The 17932-nt window shown below is 34.5% G+C and overlaps 3 protein-coding genes across 4 annotated transcripts in view; 1 reads left to right on the top strand and 2 right to left on the bottom strand.

Moving 5' to 3' along the window:
* Positions 1 to 21: 21 nt before the first annotated feature.
* On the bottom strand, positions 22 to 15676 carry LOC114756047 (chaperone protein dnaJ 20, chloroplastic-like). The gene is made up of 2 exons (XM_028944963.1): positions 15669 to 15676; positions 22 to 704 (listed from the first exon to the last, which is right to left on the bottom strand). Exon 2 carries the CDS (start codon positions 502 to 504, stop codon positions 133 to 135), a length of 372 nt encoding a protein of 123 aa, XP_028800796.1. The 5' UTR covers positions 505 to 704; positions 15669 to 15676; the 3' UTR covers positions 22 to 132.
* Positions 12523 to 17932, bottom strand: part of LOC114756046 (non-specific lipid-transfer protein-like protein At5g64080) — a 14877-nt gene continuing 9467 nt past the window's right edge. Inside the window, exons 2-4 of the mRNA XM_028944962.1 lie at positions 14416 to 14757; positions 13746 to 13772; positions 12523 to 12969 (exon numbers count right to left, since the gene is read on the bottom strand). Of these exons, the coding sequence (XP_028800795.1) occupies positions 12791 to 12969; positions 13746 to 13772; positions 14416 to 14635 (426 nt within the window). The 5' untranslated portion in view covers positions 14636 to 14757 and the 3' untranslated portion in view covers positions 12523 to 12790. The remainder of the gene's footprint in view (positions 12970 to 13745; positions 13773 to 14415; positions 14758 to 17932) is intronic.
* The window catches only part of LOC114756044 (chlorophyll a-b binding protein CP24 10A, chloroplastic), a 17991-nt gene continuing 13107 nt past the window's right edge, over positions 13049 to 17932 (top strand). Inside the window, exon 1 of one of the 2 annotated variants that reach the window (XM_028944961.1) lies at positions 13049 to 13067. The gene's annotated coding sequence lies outside the window, so the exon portion shown is untranslated. Of the gene's footprint in view, positions 13068 to 14394; positions 14410 to 17932 lie in introns of those variants that run through there. The other variant, XM_028944960.1, reaches the window with a different exon arrangement.

Here is a 17932-nt window from a genome sequence, read left to right as displayed (position 1 = left end):
TTGCCTGTAATATATATATATATATATATGAATTGACAATTATGTACCTAACAGATGAATGATAGTTACAGAGAATTAACAAGCATTAAATTATCTGCAGTTTGAAAATAATAATCCGTGGTAAGAAATGAATCAATTGCGGTGTTTCATTCTTTGTGTTCTCATGGAACTTCTGTTAGACCTTCTCTTTTGGTCCTCACACCTACTCTTTCTCAAACTGACCTCATCACTCGCCGCCGCGGCCGCCGCGGCCGTCTTCCTTCTCAATCCCAGAACATTGTAGTCATACTCTTCACGAAGTTGGGGATTCGACAGGGTCTCATACGCAGCATTAAGCTGCACAAACAGCCTCGTCCACTCCTCTCTTTCCGAGGTGTGCCGGCACACATCGGGGTGGTACCGGAGCGCCATGGACCGGTAGGCCTGCTTGATCTCGGTCATGGTTGCGGCCTCTGAGCTCAAAGACAGAAGCTTGTAGAAGTTGCAGGTCTTCTCAGTATTCATGGTGATGGTTGAGGCAGAAGAAGAAGAAGAACATGAAATCACAGAAACCCTCGCAGGCCTTGATGATATTCGTTTGTTTGACAGTGGAAGAATTGCAGATGATGATTAAGCTGATGATAAGGCTGAGAATGAAAGATTCATGGTTGGATTTTGTTGAACTTGAATCGTTTTATATATATGATGAGAACTGAAAATTAAAGCTTAATCAAAGAAAGCTTTCACTCAAAAAAAAAGCTTGATGAAAGCTGAAGATCATGGTGCGAGTGTGTGTGTATATATACAGAAAAGGAGAATAGTCAACTAGACATGGATATTTTGAATGTGGGCTTGTTAGTTGAAGTTTGAACACGTTTTGCTAAGCATTATTTTGTTGTTCAGATTTGATTAATTTATCGGAGGAAGCCGACCTTCTCAGAAGGTCACCTGTTCACGTGTTGAATTATTCATGTACATAGGTTTTTTAATTAAATAAATTAGCTAGGTCTTGTGTTGGTTGCACTGCTTACCATTTTTTAATTATTAGGCATGATAGGGACCATTACGGTTGGCATCACTAGCCATTCGGGTGCTGCATTCTCATGTCTCAGGATTGGCTCCCCTGACCTCTCGAGTGTTGCATTCTCACACCTCAAACTTGAGACTCGTGATTAAATTAGAATGACTCCTACCGGTTAATCCAAATGACTCCTACCAGTCAATCCAACACGCCAGGGTTTGCACAAAAATCATTCGAGTAAACACTAATGACTAAAATTATGAGTGCGATCCAAGCTTTAACATCTTTCTTCCAGAAAAATATTTACGCCATTAGATTTCAAGATCATTGATGTATATCATTTTCTGATCATCATAAGTCGCTAACTTAATTTTTTGGGAAAACCATATTGGAGGTACTTATACTTTCTCTCAATTTTTAATTTAGTACCTATGTGTTTTTTCCCCTTTAATTAAACATTTAATTTTATCTTTTTAGCAACATTAGCTCTTATAACTTTGTTCTATTGATATTTTTAGTCTCTACATAAGGATTAATGATGTTAATAGAGCAAAATTAAAGATTTAGTTAAGAACAAAAAACACATAGGTATCAAATTGAAAATTGAGAAAAAATATAGGTACCTCCAATATGGTTTTCCCTAATTTTTTTCTATAACTTCATAATTTAGTGGCGTAAATACTCCCTTTATATATATTTTAGCAAAAAGTAGGTTTTAAGTTGAATGACACTTATACATTCTAAACACGGAAAACTAAATAAAAGATTACTTTAAATTTTATTGCTAATATGAAAATGTCAAGGTATAAACTATAGATTGCAGAAGAAAAATCTCTTTTAAATAAGTTTACTTCATTTAAAAGTGTTGTGAGTTGAAACTTCCAATTATTTATATATTGAAGGAACAAGTTAAGAACTCTTACCACTGATCACCCTAACTTAAATGGACGAAATCACGTCTTTTATCATTCATTAAAATTATAATAGACATTTTCGTCCAAATTTTTTTCTTTTAAAAAAAAAAGCTAATGGGAATTGACAATCACGGGGTTTCACAGATGAAAGTTAATTTCCAATTGTTATCAATATTCATCACACAAGTGCTTTGACTAAAACCCTATCACCTACCTTTTCTTTTTTCTTTTGGCCAAAAATCACATACCACCTACTTAAATGATAATGGCTCGCCTGCTTTGACTGATACCTTCTAATTTAAATATTATGTATAACACTTCTCCTTAGTGACTAAGAAAGAGATGATGAGGAACCCATAAACATGACCAAAGAGCATTAAATATTAGATTAGATCGATAAAAAAATTAACTCGTTTTAATATAATCAAGAGTCAAGAGCAATTTAGTTTTTTTCCACTTTAAATTATTTTTAATCCTTCTCTTTTTTTCTCAATTTACCAAACTTCATGAAGTAAAATATTTTGTTTTTCTTTTTATGGATACCAAGCATTTTTTTCCCCATATGTTTGCATACCTCTCTCCATTTTGTTACAAAAATTTTCCTTCCACCCAAAAAAAAAAATTTCGCTTAAAAAAATCAGTATTCATAGGTAATATATGTAACTCGAACGTAGTTTAAATTTAAATTTTCAAGTAGTATTTTGAAAGAGAAGACGACATTCTACAATCAAGTTTAGGAAAAGTAACATCTTTCATTTTACTTAATGGGGCTTGTATTAACAGTGTGTTAAGTGGAATTAAAATTATAACGTCACTAAGCCACAAAGTTATTAAGGGAAGTTATGTGTTTAGTACACAAGTTGGAAAAAAATCATGCATTTAGCCCAAAAAAATTATGTACGGGACTTTTATATGAAACAAATAAACAATACACAAGTCTTAATTTCAATTACTAGATCTGAGGAATGGGACACCATGTTGTTGAGCAACCTTCATGATATATGCTTCTCACTTACTCAAAAAATTTATTTATTTATTTGTGCTAACCACTAATCCACTCAAAAAAAAAAAAGGACTACGTAATAGAGTTCTTCTCTATAATATATATCCGAAAGAATCATAAAATAAACAAAAAAATAAATAAATAAAGATGGAGACGTCATTTTCATATTTTGTGAAAATATAGTCATAATCATAAATTTAAATTATTGAGGACCAAAAAGGTAAGAATTGTTTCAATTGAGGAGTGAGGACAAATCTTTACACCATCGAAATAAACATGAGGTTTAAAATTTTTATATAGCAGACATTTTTAAAACACTTCGCGTAATTTTACCTCTGCTTTTTTTAACAAAAATGTCTTGTCACCTTTATATCGTATACGCAAATATTTTTTTAAAAAAAAAATCAGAGATATGACAACCAAACAACGACGCGTAGCAAACCAATGGAAATAACAAGACCTTCATCCTATGAAGAACACGAATAAAGCGAAAGCATTAGGAAGGGGGCAACAAAAAGGATTGGAAATATTTTTTTAAAAAAATAAATCCCTAAGGATTCGTTTTCATATATCCTCTTTTGTTTCATTTGTTTGATGAGTAATAAGGCAAATGATGAACTACCAAATCTATTGGAGTTTTGAGTATGCTTTGTTAGCATATTTAATTATACGATTATCATTTAAGTTTGTTCAATTAGCAGCTTATATTAAATAAAATTAATGATATTAATAATTAAGGGATTGAAATGTACTACCTCATATACTTAATATAAAACCTTATTTGACTTTTATTTTTGTCGTAAAGATAGTACTCTAATCTATTTTGACTCTTATATTTATATATTTTTTTCAAGATAGTCCTTCTAATAATGGTAGTTCTAATCAATAAATTTAATTAGTAAAGATATTTTAGGAAAAACAATACATATTTATTACAAATAACTAACATAATTTATTTTCTTAATCTTTTCAAATTAATCAACTAGTTCTTATACTTAGAACAGGAAGTAGTACTGTATAAATTTAAGAGATTACTGAAATTTTATATAAATTTCGAGAAATTTGTTTATGATGCTTATTATACATTATTGTGTATAAATTGTACATAATTTTGACTAAGATAGCAGGGCTAGGCTGACACTATGATGATGTTTGGCTTGACCTTTTCTCCCTTCATTATTTTTTTCTTATTCTAAGTAAAAATTATTTAATTAATTTATTAAATAAATTAAATAAATTAGTTAGGTTAATTATTTAACATTGTGGGCTAGTTTTTTTTTAGAATGAAAATTTTTAATTATTTATATTAAAAACTAACCTCATACATTTTTTAAAAAAAATGTGCAATTAATATGGATAATGTAAGCAAAAATAATAAAAGGTTAATATAAATTTTGATCCTTCAAGTTTACTCTTGTTTTGGTTTTAATCCTTCAAATTTTAAATCATAGGTTTTGGTGCCTTAAATTTCTTTTTATTTAAAATATTATTTTCTATAATATAATAAAAACTTAGACCATTTTATCCCTAAAGAAACCAAACCTATTATTTAAAACTTAAAGAACTAAAACCAAAATAAAACCAAATTTAAAAAACTAAAAATTATATTAACATAATAATGAATATAAATATAGGGCATATAAAATATTAGAATCGTATATTTAAAATTGAAATAAATTTCCTAATTAACTGTATGAAAAGAAGTTGTTTTGTACGGTACAAGGTCTCCGTAATTCTTTTTTTTTTTGACAAAACAGAGTCCATTTTATTGATAGCAAAAAAGAGTACAAACACCAATAGCCGAAGCCAAAAACAAACACTCAAGAAAATCTAACAATAAACCTAGCCCACCAAAAAACTCACCAAAAAAAACAAACACACAAACTAACAATCAAGCCTACACACACCTCACACAACAGAAAACAAACTATCTAACAGAAATGAGGCATCAACCAATACCAACCCGATTAGTATAGGCCACATCAGATTGAGAAGTTCTTCCATTTCTTCCAGACCGACTGAACAAATCATTCTGTACCTCCATGCTATCCTTTTTCCCGCAACCAATTGAATCAGCCAAAAGGATATCCTCCAAAGGAGTTGGAACTGTTGCCAGCCACCCATTGGGTGCCAACCCCCTTCTACAAGAAGCTGCTATAAAGTCTGCAGCACCATTACCTTGGCGAGATACCAAGGAAACCACAATCTCTGTCCTATTCTCAATTAGTGACAGTATTTCAGTTAACACAGAGGTACATTGCCATTCGAAACCTTCAGTAGAGGACATAGCAATTTGCTTAAAGAGAAATTCACAATCAGTTTCAATGCAAATCTTGCACTCTTTGAACTTTTTACTAATCAAAACTGCCTCTCTAAATGCCAGGCATTCTGCTTCCAAAGCAGTCTGGGCCACAAGCTTCTTCCCATAACCTCCCAAGAAACATCCTGCACTATCTCGACAAACAATTCCTATACTAGCACATCCATTTTGTTTAAGAAAAGCACCATCAACATTTATCTTCACCGTGCCTACTTCTGGTAAATTCCACTGAATATTCCTTGCAGGTCTTGCCTCTTGTCTACCATTTACTTTATTGTTCGAAACTGACTTCACACTCCATACTTCATTAACCAACGTAGAAGCCATAGTCACTACTTTCTCACCATTAATGCTATCCTCATTGAAAACCCAATCACATCTAGCCTTCCAGATACCCCAACAAAGAGCAGCAACTAAAGCCTTTTCTTCTTCATTCAATTCTTTATTTCCTAACATCAGATCTTCAAACCACTTCCTGATGCTAGTAATCTGTGACCTATCAATCCTCAAGGATAGCGAACACCCAAACCAGCATCTACTTGCCCAAGGACAAAGTAATATCAGGTGTTCAATTGTTTCAGCTTCCAAACCACAGATTGAACAAAGCTCATTTGAGGCACATTTCCTCTTGTAGAGGGAAGCTTTAGTTGCTAAAGCATCATTAAGCATGCGCCACAAGAAATGCTTAACTTTTGGAGGGGTATGTAACTTCCATAGCAAATTCCAAAGCTGTTTGGAAATCAGATGGGAGTTGCCAGGCTTTGAGACTGTGCGATTTCCTTTCACTTCTTCCTTAGCAACATGATAGCCAGATTTAACACTATACTTTCCATCCCTGCATTTCAACCAAATTGCCTCATCCTTACTATTAGAAAGACGGATTTCTATCTGTAAAATCTTCTCTTTTTCTTCAGCAGAGATTCTTGAAGCAATAGCACTAAGATCCCATCTGCCCTCCTTAACTAAACCAGCAACTTTCAGCATTTTGTCTTCATCACTCACTATATCACAGTTTAGTTTCTCGTTTGGGAGGCCCGGAATCCATCTGTCACACCACACCCTGACTTCACTTCCTCCTCCAACTTTCCAAAACAATTCCTTCTTCAGAAGTTCTCTGCCCTCAATAATACTTGACCAGCACCACGAAGCCTTGCCACCTTTATTAGCATTCATAAAGTCAGAGTTAGGAAAATAAATTCCTTTCAGAATCCTACACCATAGTTCATTAGGATTCTTTATGATTCTCCAAGCTGTTTTTGCTAGTAAAGCCTTATTAAAAGCTTGGAAACTCCTGAAGCCCATTCCACCAACCCTTTTAGCATCAGTCATCACTTCCCATTTCTTCCAGTGAATTCTCCTGCCTTCCTTCTCATTCTGGCCCCACCAAAAGTCAGATATCAATCTATCAATCTCCTTGCAGCACTTCAGAGGAAAAAGAAAACTAGACATTGGGTACACCGGTATTGAGTTTGCCACTGCCTTTATCAGAACTTCTTTCCCAGCAAAGGTTAACAGTTTTTGCCTCCATCCTTGCAATTTCTTACTTATTTTTCATTTTACAAAATTAAGTGCAGCAGTTTTCGATCTTCCCCATAGCAGTGGTAGACCCAAATATTTTCCAGGATCATTTGTAGCTTTGATTCCCAAAGCTTGTTCAACCTCCTCTTTACACACTTGTGTTGCATTAGCTGAGAAAAAGATACATGACTTGTCTAGGTTCATTTCCTGCCCAGAAGCCGCACTGAACATCTCCAAGATAATTTTCATTATCATACAGTTTTCCTTTTGAGCCCTTAGGAAGAAAAGAGCATCATCAGCAAAGAAACAATGGGAGAGGATAGGTCCACCTCTTGACAACCTCATACCTTTTAGATCCCCATTACTCACATGGTGCTGAACCATCAAAGAGAGGACGTCCGCCACGATAATAAACAGGTAAGGGGATAAGGGATCCCCTTGCCTTATTCCTCTTTTTGGAGACACTTTTGCAACCTTCTTTCCAGAAACCAAGAGATCAAAATCAACAGAGGTAACGCACTCCATTACCCATCTCACCCACTGCAAACAGAAACCCATTTTCAACATGACTTCCATGAGGAAGACCCAATCCACTTTATCATAAGCTTTGCTCAGATCGATTTTTAGTGCCAGATCACTTCTAGTACCCTTCTTTCTCTTCTTCAAATATTGAAAGGCTTCATGAGCAAGGATCACATTATCTTGAATCAATCTTCCTGCCACAAAAGCTCTTTGTTGCTCAGAAATATATTTACTCATTAAGCCTCTCATTCTAGCTGTCATGATTTTTACAATAATCTTATAGGAGACATTGCAAAGCCCAATTGGACAGAATTGGCTTACAACTTCAGGTTTCTCAATTTTCGGTACCAAGACTATATGAGTAAGATTTAATTTCTTGAGGTCAGTGTGACCATCAAAAAATTGTTTTACCATACTGCATACTTCCTCCTTTACTTCACTCCAGGCTGATTGATAAAACATAGCAGTGAATCCATCTGGCCCTGGTGCCTTTGTAGAGCCCAAGTCAAACACAGCTAGTTCAATCTCTTTCTCAGTAATGGGTCTAGTCAGTAGCCAATTTTCATCATCAGTCACTACTTTCTTTACATACTTTAGAACTTCCTCCACTTGCTCAGTTCTCTTGTAATCAAAAAGCTTCTGGTAATAATCTTCAAACATGCTATTGATCCTTTCAGAATCTTCCACCCAAACTCCATCATTAGATTTCAGTCTGAGAACTTTATTCCTTAGTCTGCGCTGAATTACAGTATTGTGAAAGAATCTAGTGTTCCTGTCCCCATGTTTGATCCAGCTCAATCTTGCCTTTTGCCACCAGAATATCTCTTCCCTATCCCAAGCCTCTTCCATTTTCTTCATCAAGTTTTCTGCATGTAAAGCCTTCTCCTCAGACCACACACCTTCAAGGTAGTCGTTAAGCTTTAGTCGTAGCTCATCAATAAGCTTTCTATTGTTAGGGAATTCCCTCTTATCCCAATCGATTAAAGCCTTTCTACAGTTACTCAGTCTTCTAACAAATTCATCCATTCTATTCATCATTCGTCTCTCTTTATACCTCCAAGCCTCCTTTATCATGCTTACGTATTGATCATGTTCTACCCAAGCTGCATTGAATTTAAACATTCTAGGGACTTTTTCATCTTGGTAACAGCAATCAACCAATACCAAATGATGATCAGACCCAATAGGTTCAGAGTGAAAAACTTGGGCTTTGTCAAAAAAATTCCCTAAACAGTATATTGCCATAGGCACGGTCGATTCTTTCATGGATGTTGGCACCCCCACACCTCTTATTATTCCAAGTGAACTTGGCACCTTTAAATTCTAAATCAATGAGGCCACAGTCATCTAGGAGCATCTGAAAGTTCATGACCCTTCTCACATTGATAGGCCTGCCACCTTCCTTCTCTTCTTGAGATATTACCTCATTGAAGTCTCCAACACACAGCCAGGGTCCACTAACACTCCTAGCAATGGATCTCAGCCTTCTCCAAACTACCTCTCTATCTTCAACTTTAGGGGCACCATATACAAATGTGATAAATTCAGGAATATTTATCACAGTAGAGCTCACTTTAACATGAATCAAATTCCGTGAATGAAATAGAAATTCAAAGTCAATACCTTCACTCCACCAAAGTGCTAGACCACCAGATCTACCTTGAGGCTCAACATAAAACTCATTTTCCAATCTGCAGGATCTTTTAATTTTCTGCAACTTCTTACTTCTCATTCTAGTTTCCATTAAGTACATAACAGAGGGCTTAAACTTTCTATTGCAGTCCTTAAGATTTTTGACTGTCAAGGCAGCCCCCAAACCTTGACAGTTCCAGGAGAGTAGCTTCATGGCTCCATGGGGGCTGTTTGAGGCCAGCCACCCATGCCTTCAGCATCACCAAATTCAACAACCTCCTTCCTATCATAATGATTTACCTCTTGAGTCTTCACAACAAACTTCTTCCTTTCTCTCTTTAAAGCAGCCTTCCTTATCTTCATTTTTGTTTTTCTTAGACTACTAGCAAAATTTGTAACAATAGAAGGTTGCTCACATACCACTTCAGTAATTCTTCTCCTTTTACTCAGATCAGAAATCAAATTTTCTTCAGCCTCACGCTTCAGACCAAGCCTTTGGAAACTCTCCATCACCTCATGTAGATCCTGTTTCACATAAAGCACCAAAGCCTGCTCTCCTACTTCTTCTTCAGGAGGCAATTCAACACTGTAACCACAGTTTTCCACAGTGTCCTCAAAGGCATATTCAAGGTCGTCTTTCACCAGTCCAGAGCTAGATCCAATTTCATAATTGTTTGCCTTTGAAGCCCTTAGGTTTATGTCAACATTTTCAGTGAAACTATCACCATCTTTGTTTATACTTGGTTCAACAGAGTCATCTCTCAGCTTTTCTTTCAAACTCTCCTTCATCTCAGGAACCACATTACTTCTTTCCTCCTTATTCTCCACCGAGAGTGAGAAAATATTCTCATTCTTGGTAGTTTCTTTCTGTAAATTCCTCTTGCTCTCCTTAGTCCTCTGCCACTTTACATTTATTTCATGCCATCCCTCTCTGGTTACAAACAGCGTATCCTCTAGCGTCTTTACCTGCTCAGTAGTAGTCCATTTACCATAGCGTGGTTTCTCAGGATCTGGCACTGACATTAGTCTTGGCAAATTGCAGCTACGAAAATCATGAGTAACATTTCCACAACGATAACAGAAATCCTGAAGTTTCTCATACCTCACAGAAATCCAGGTTTGCTCCCCGTTAGGCTTCAACATCCAAAATCCAGCAACCAATGGCGTCCTAAGATCCAAAATTACTCGTATGCGCAAAAAACTACGAAGCATACGCTTGTTGTAATTAGGATCCTCCACCATTACTACATCACCAATCTGATTTCCAATACTGATAGCATTGGACAGATTTGCTGCTTCTAAAGGAACTCCGTGCAGTTGAATCCAAATCGGACACTTACTAAAATCACAGTCCTCAACGACCATAAATTTGGTCCACTCCACAAGATTCAATACGTGACTATTGATCGACCATGGTCGACCTCTCAAAATCCGGTTAAATTCCACATCATCAGCGAATTTAAAGAAGAAAGCATTCTTCGCAACCGAAACCACATCCACACCAGAGGAGAGATTCCACGCCTTCTGCACAACAGTCATAACTATTGCTCTACTTACTTCCTTCTCCGAAAGGATCTTGCCGATCAACACATTCCTCGATTCTTCTTCATTCCAAACTAATGGAACATCAATGGTGTTTGCCTCCTTGCTTCTATCGCCCGTCGCCATTACTTCACCAGTAAGCCGCCGTAACACACCTGCTACCTCCGATCGCCGCCCTTCCCCCTAACCACCTTTCCCGCCAATAGGCCGTTATGCCTAAACTGAACTCTCACGTGCTAAAGGAGAGAACTCTCACTCCCACGCGTAGGCGCCGGGAGAACTATATAAGGTCTCCGTAATTCAATGAGCAAATTTGGTACAATATTACGAAAGGTGTTCAAATTAAATGACCTGACCAAGCAAGACGTTGGTTCCAAGGTTCAAACCCAACCATACACAAATGACCCAATTTTCAAAAGTCAAGTGAGGACACAGCACAGCCACAGAGGTACTATGACTGACCCAATCCTGTCCTCTACTTCAGCCTTCAGGGGATAATTTGGAACACTCTTTTTTGAATTTCATATTTGGAGAATTATAATTGAGTCTCACAGGAAAAAAAATAATTATAAAAAAATCCTAATAATAATCTCAACAGTTTATAACAACAAGTTCTACAGTAAGAATGATAATTTTTTAGACTTATTTTTTAATTATTTTTTTTACTTAGGACCTCATTATAATTCTCATTTTCATATTTTACCTGAAAACAACAGTGTAGGAGTACTACTCTACTAGCACAACTTGTCAGGTATCCTTATTATAACGTTAATTTTTAATTCTTATAGAGTGTTTAATGATTTTTTTTTAATTTTATCCTTATTTTTTAGCCAAAAATTTTTTTATCCCTATTTAATCTTTGGAGGAAAGTGAGCAAGATGACAGGAGTGGGATCGCTCGTGAATTCTGAGGGAAAACAAATTTCATTAAGTAAATTTAAAATATTTTATGAATTTAATGATTTCTTAACTCTTTTTTTTTTTGGATTAATCCAACGGTATTCAGCTCTAACAATAATTGACTAGTTCGGTTCGTGAAGATGCATGTTGATAGTGGGCAAAACTCACAAAAATAAGCATAGCAGAAGACATCTACTAATAATTGAAAATATGTTGTCCATGGTCAAAAAAAGTTTTATTCATTAAAGTTGAACCTGCTCAAAGACCTAGCTCCTTGAACAAATTTCAGATAACTTTGCGTTATAAAATTTTCAATATCAAATAAATAATTTTCTCTCTTTTCTATTTTTAAATATTTTCAGCCATCCTAAATATTACTTGCTCTTTCAGTCCCAAGTAAATGATTCATTTTGTAATGCAACTTATTTTGTAGTGTACTCTAAAATGAGTTTTACAATTACGACCTAAAAATATATCTTGATTAAAATATCATTTATTATTATCTCCCGTGTTAAAATTTTCTTTCCTATGATGCCCTTTTACATGTTCTTTCACTAAAGGTAATGAGTCACCTTCAGAAATAAATAAGAGGTCCCACGTGTTAATCAGTTTTGCATAAAAGGTCAATATACTTAATAGACTTGCATAAAAGCCAACCCGCCATTTTGAGGAGTTAGGAAATTAATTTTGCTCATACAAAAACTTAATCCATTTTTATTTATATTCATCATTTTTCAAATAAATTAATCTAGATATAATCTAATGTAAACCGTAACATCAAGAAATTTTAGTAAAACCATCTTACATTTATTAAAATTAAATAATTTAATTTTTTTAACCTGTCAAAATTAGTTAAATAACTCTTATATAACTCTTTTTTTGCATTAAAAAAACACTCTTTTTTTTACCACGAGACTCACCCTACCAACATAACTACTGCTAACATATTTCTTAAGCATATAATCAGGTTAAGGCTGTCTATTAATTTTTTTTTTCCTCCTTCCCTTATAGCTAGGGTTGGGACCCAACCTAGGGACACCATTCCAGAACACCGAAACATGTCCTCCATACTTGCACGGCTAAGCAACACCTTGCTTTTATGGCATACACATGTTCTTGTCCTCTCCAAAAGATCCCACTATTCTCTACCCACCAAATCATTCACAAACACATAACATGTAATAATCACCATAATAAATTCATAATTCACAAAAAGGGATCTATTACATAACTCCAAAAGTCTGAGTCACTCACTGCACAATGAACAATAATATTCTGCTGGTAAAAGTCACACACACACGTACACATGGAATGAACAAAAAGCTAATCAGGTAAAGGTAAAACTCAGATCAGATAACATCATCAATATAGTAGCCCCTTAGCCTCAGTAGCATGTCATATATGTTCTCTTAGTATAGTGCAAAATGGAACAAGAAGCTCTCAAAACCCTGAGAATATGGCTGCAAATATGCAGACAAGCAATGATCCTGCTGATATTTGAGCCATGGCTGGTGCTGAGTTTCCGGGAGATGGTGCCGGTACTGCTCCTGTTGGAGATAGCTCACTCCCGGAGGGCCCGGACATTCCAGGGGCTGCAGCAGATGATGATGGAGACATTCCTAAGGAAGAAGAAAGGAAGAATCAGTAATCAAGCACATTACCCAGTTTTTTCATGTAGTAATGGTGTAATTCTACAAAGAACTCTGCTTCTCAAGAAGTTATACTTTCTCACTGCTCAATTCATCTCTAAATTCTAACTAACTAATCTATCACAAACCACACATAATTGTGGGTAAATACTTCAGAGAGGGCAAGCACATTGATTAGCATGCAAAAGTTGACATTATTGCTGCAACTAAGGAACATTAATCAAATTGTATCTTGAATTGTTAATCAAATCTGCATTTCAAAAGTTATCTGCTAGAGCATACCGTAGAATGAAAAATTGATTACTTTATCATAAATCAAAAGAGAAAGTTAAATTCCAAGGGATGGAGAAATGTCAGGTCAAGAAGATACCAAGATAATACAGAATCAAGCTGGGCCCATCTTTGACTAGATTTTGGTCATGTTTTCGTAACAAGTTAACAACAAAATAATTGGCCTTATATCTCATCATTTGCTATAGGTAGGCTCAATTACATTAAGCAGAAGAAGACATGAAAGAAATCTGTAAAGCACAAGGACAAGCTATGATATGGTGACACTTTGGCCGAGTTACTCTCTGTGAAAGTAATATCAAGTAGATAATCAGTGAAAGAATGTTAACCCTACAAAATCACGAGGCTTCTGAAGCCATTCCAACTTGGCATATGACTTCAGTTTAATGTTAGAACCAAACCAAAGTGTAATAAAGAGTATGAAAATAATTCAATTTATGACCGGGAGAACCTACCAGGAGCACCAGCAGGAGCTACAGACACTGCAAAACAACAAAGCCACAGTTAGTTAATATCTGAGAAGAATCTAGAAAGGGATAAAACATCAAAGCAGACCCACAAAAAATTAGTTATTGCAGAAATGTAAGTTTTGACACATGTTCCCATTAAATATTTCATCCATACATTTTAGATATGCAAGAGGAAAAAGTTTTCACCACCAGAACGTCCCAATATTCCCCGGATAATCTCAAAATTCATTGTAAACAATTGTTTTCAAGAACATACACCCATAAAAAACAACCATGCTGTGAAAAGTTTGAGATCAATTCTTCATCCCATGCAGAAATACCATTCCCCCCATAAAAAAAAAAAAAAAAAAAGCTCTAATCAAAAAGGGAAGGTGTTAGGTAGAAATCTAGATTGATGTATTAATAAAAGGAGGGAGGGCAAAAATCAAGATTAATACATTCAGTGTTCAAAACTCCAAGAGTACTCAGAGACTCAGGGTGTCTCAGACATGAATAAAAATTAAAGCTTTCCGCAACAGAACAAAACAGAACACCAAATATTCTGAGAAAATACCGAAACAGAGAACTGTAACCTCAGAAACAAGAATCTTCACAAAAAGAGAAATCAGAGAAAACCCACAGGAAAAAATTATAAAGAAGATGAAGAAAAACTCACATCCACAGTTAGAAAAAGAAGGGGCTGAGACTTTGCAAGCGGCAGGAAGAGTCATGGCCTTTGTGATATTCAAAGAGACACCAAATTGAGAACTGCTCTTGAAGGCTTGACAGATACAGTCAGGACTGGTCTTAAGCACAGTCTTGAAGCCAGAGCAGCATGAACCCTGTGGCTTCATGGTCGTGCTTCCGTTGGAGACGTAGGACAAGCAATCCGCCATGTTCGATACCAGGCTCAAACAGTCCGGTGAAGGCGACGGCGCGTGATGTGCAGAAGACGACCCACCATGAGCCAGAGCGACGGCCCAGGCGGCCAGAAGGCAGAGAGCGAGGGAGGTCTTCGCTGCCATTGAGAGAGTGAGAGAGAGAACAGAGAACAGAAAGAGAAGAGTGGGTGTGTGTGAAAAATGGGAATGTGGGACTGGGAAAGTGGAGGACTTAAATAAGGCGAAGTGGGAAGGATTGGGGAAGAAACGGGTTGAAGACGAATAATTGGAATTTGGAAAAGATGGTATTTTTGGGGTGGAAGAGAGAGGGGCGGGGGTTGTGCGAGACGTTGCTTTGCCATGCGGGCACAGTACAGCCGGTGAGATGAAATGCGTTTGTCTACGTGTCACCCAATATCACCCTCGCTGAAAGACATTATTCTGAAAAATGATCGTGTCAATTTTTTATAGACAAAAGTTTGTGAACAGGATGCTCACGTCAAAAAAACAGAATTGAGGGATATTTAAACCCATCATAATTTTGTAGGATATATGTCAAATTCGCATGTTATTTCTGGTTTTAATTATAAAATTTTATTTATAGTTTATAACAAAAATATTTCTTACCAATTTGATCAACATTTGGTGGCTACCATGTCAATGTTTTTATTTCTTCGAGAAAATCAATTTAAACCAAATAAATGGGACTATTTTATTTTTTAAAAAGTTATGTATATACATGTATTTTCTCCCAGCATATATACACACATATATATTATTAAAAACTTCATTATTTTTTTATATATGGTATTTTTGAGGCCTTTTTTTCCTTTACTAAAATACTACTTTATTACTTTAATATTCTATAATTATTGCATTATCATAATATATCATGAAGTTTAAATTTTTAAATAAAATCAAATCAAACTAATATTGAATCAAAGAAATAAGAAATGGAAGTGAGAGGAGAAGGGTCTAAAAATGAAAGATATTTTCCCCTTCCAAAATACTTACTATCTCTTTTTCTTTATCTAGAAACAATGTTTACATTTCTTTCTTTATAGTAGTCTTTTTCAAAAATGAAATTGAATAAATTTTACTCTTCCAGTCCTAAATATAAGACCCTTTTCGTAGTATCCTAAATATAAGACTCTTTTCGTAGTGTAAATTGTGCTACGAAAGGGATCTTATGTTTATTAATTTTATTCGTAATATTTTTCCTCATTTGGTGAAACCATTTTTATAATGGAGAGGGCTTGCAAATATTATTTGGCACGATATAATTAATCTCTTTTTATTGTCATAATTTTCCCCATTAGAATAATTCATTCTTTTTTTTTATTTTTAGAGTTATGTAATTATTAGCTGGCAAACAAAAAGAGTTATGTAATTATTCTATATCTTATGCTACTTTGTAATTTTTTTAAGAATTAGGCTACATCTAGTATTTGTTCTCAAGTAATTTTACAGCCCTAAACTAAAAAAGTGTTTGGCTATTACCAAAAGCACTTCCTAAAAGCATTTTTTTTATAAAACGAGACAAACTCCTCTACATATCTATTTCATAAATCATAAAAATACTTTTAAAACCATGATTTGGTTTTCATCTAAACACCCCTTAATTTGTGATTCATCAAGATCATTCTAAAATATTTTTGTAGTTATACTTAATATCCTAAATTTATGACGTTTATTGCTTCTAAGAAGAATATTTTAAGAATAAAATTATATATAATTTAAAATATTAGGTAGTATTAAAAAATATATTTTAGGATGCTTAATAAATTATAAATTAATTTAATATACTGAGTAGTATTAAGAAAATACTTTAAGATCTTTGATGCCTCATCTTTTAATATCATTTTCTTCTTTTACTTTAAAAATGGTAGGTTAAAGCCCTTTTTACCGTGATCAATTAAGGGAAAATCCTAAAAAAGTGATAGTTGAATTTTAAAATTTTAAATCAGTATTAATTACTACATTCATAAAGAAAATGACTATATTCAAAGAGCAAATGACAACACATTTTTGTGGTAATTCCTGATTTGGAATTTTGAAATTCAGTAGTCACTTTTTTGGGATTTTCCCATCAATTAATGTCCCTCTTTTTTAAGTTTCAAGTAATTGTGAACCATTCAGTCCAATGATTCTCGCTGTTTAAAAAATTCACCACCCCAAATCGTGACACGTATACCCTTCTTTTCTCTAAGATCGTTTCTCAAAACTGCATCATAAATGCGCTCTCAATTAGAGTCGGGAATCAGGGCCGGCCCTTCAGGGCTAGCGGGCTTAAAAGGGCCGGCCCTCCAGAGCTGAAATTTTAAAAATACCCCAATTTGCTAGGCCCGGCCCTTAAACTACAGGGTCAGGGCCGGCCCGCGGGCTTTTGGCCCGTTTAAGAAAAAATACTATTTTTTATATTTATCATATTTTTTATAAAAATATAAAAATAAATCAATGAAATTATTAATAAAAGACATAAATATGAATAAAATTAAGTCACAAATATAAAATATTATCATATATAAATATTCATCAACATCTAATAACATCTAAAACATTCATTAACAAGATAACAACATCTAAAAGTTTTATCTATAATATAATTGTGCAATAAATAAACACTATCATTAATCTTTTGAAACTTCATCATCACTATAATTAATTATTTTTCTTCATAAGTATGCTTTTCTTTCATAACAAAAATATCAAGTTTTTCTTCTTTATAAGAATTTTATTTTTAAATTTTGCAATCTAACTATTATTTTACTTTAATGTGAGAAACATTGTTGTTGAAACTCATGAATTTCTAATTCAAATTATAGAATCACAAGTTATATAAGTATAAAAATATTCTATTATCAAATATATATATATATAGTTTAAAAATATTAACGCATATAATATAAATCAAATCATTATTAAAGTCCAAATTAACCCATTTTTTAAAAATTTAATTGGATAAATTATTGTCTAAAATTAAATTTAATTTTAAAATGATAATAATAACTAAATATTTGAAATATTATTAACAATGTAAAAAATTAATAACATTAATATTATATAAAAAATTTAAAAAATAAAAAAAATTATAAAATGGCTTAAAAGGGCCGGCCCGCGGCCCTCCAGGGCCGGCCCTTTTAAGCCCTCGGCCCTCCAGGGCCAGCTCTCCAGGGCTTATTTCTCATTTTAAGAGAAAAATATTAAACCCGGCCCTCATAATTTCAGGGCCTAAAAGGGCCGGCCCGACGGGCTCGACCTGTTTTCCCGGCTCTACTCTCAATAGCCAAACAGCCTCTTGGTCAAGGAAAA

The sequence above is a fragment of the Neltuma alba genome, unplaced genomic scaffold, assembly GCF_004799145.2.
Source record: "Neltuma alba isolate B1F8T4 unplaced genomic scaffold, ASM479914v2 tig00010370_pilon, whole genome shotgun sequence".
Classification (NCBI taxonomy): Eukaryota; Viridiplantae; Streptophyta; class Magnoliopsida; order Fabales; family Fabaceae; genus Neltuma; species Neltuma alba.
The sequence above is the reverse complement of the archived record's forward strand: the minus strand, read 5'-3'. Positions and strand labels throughout refer to the sequence as shown.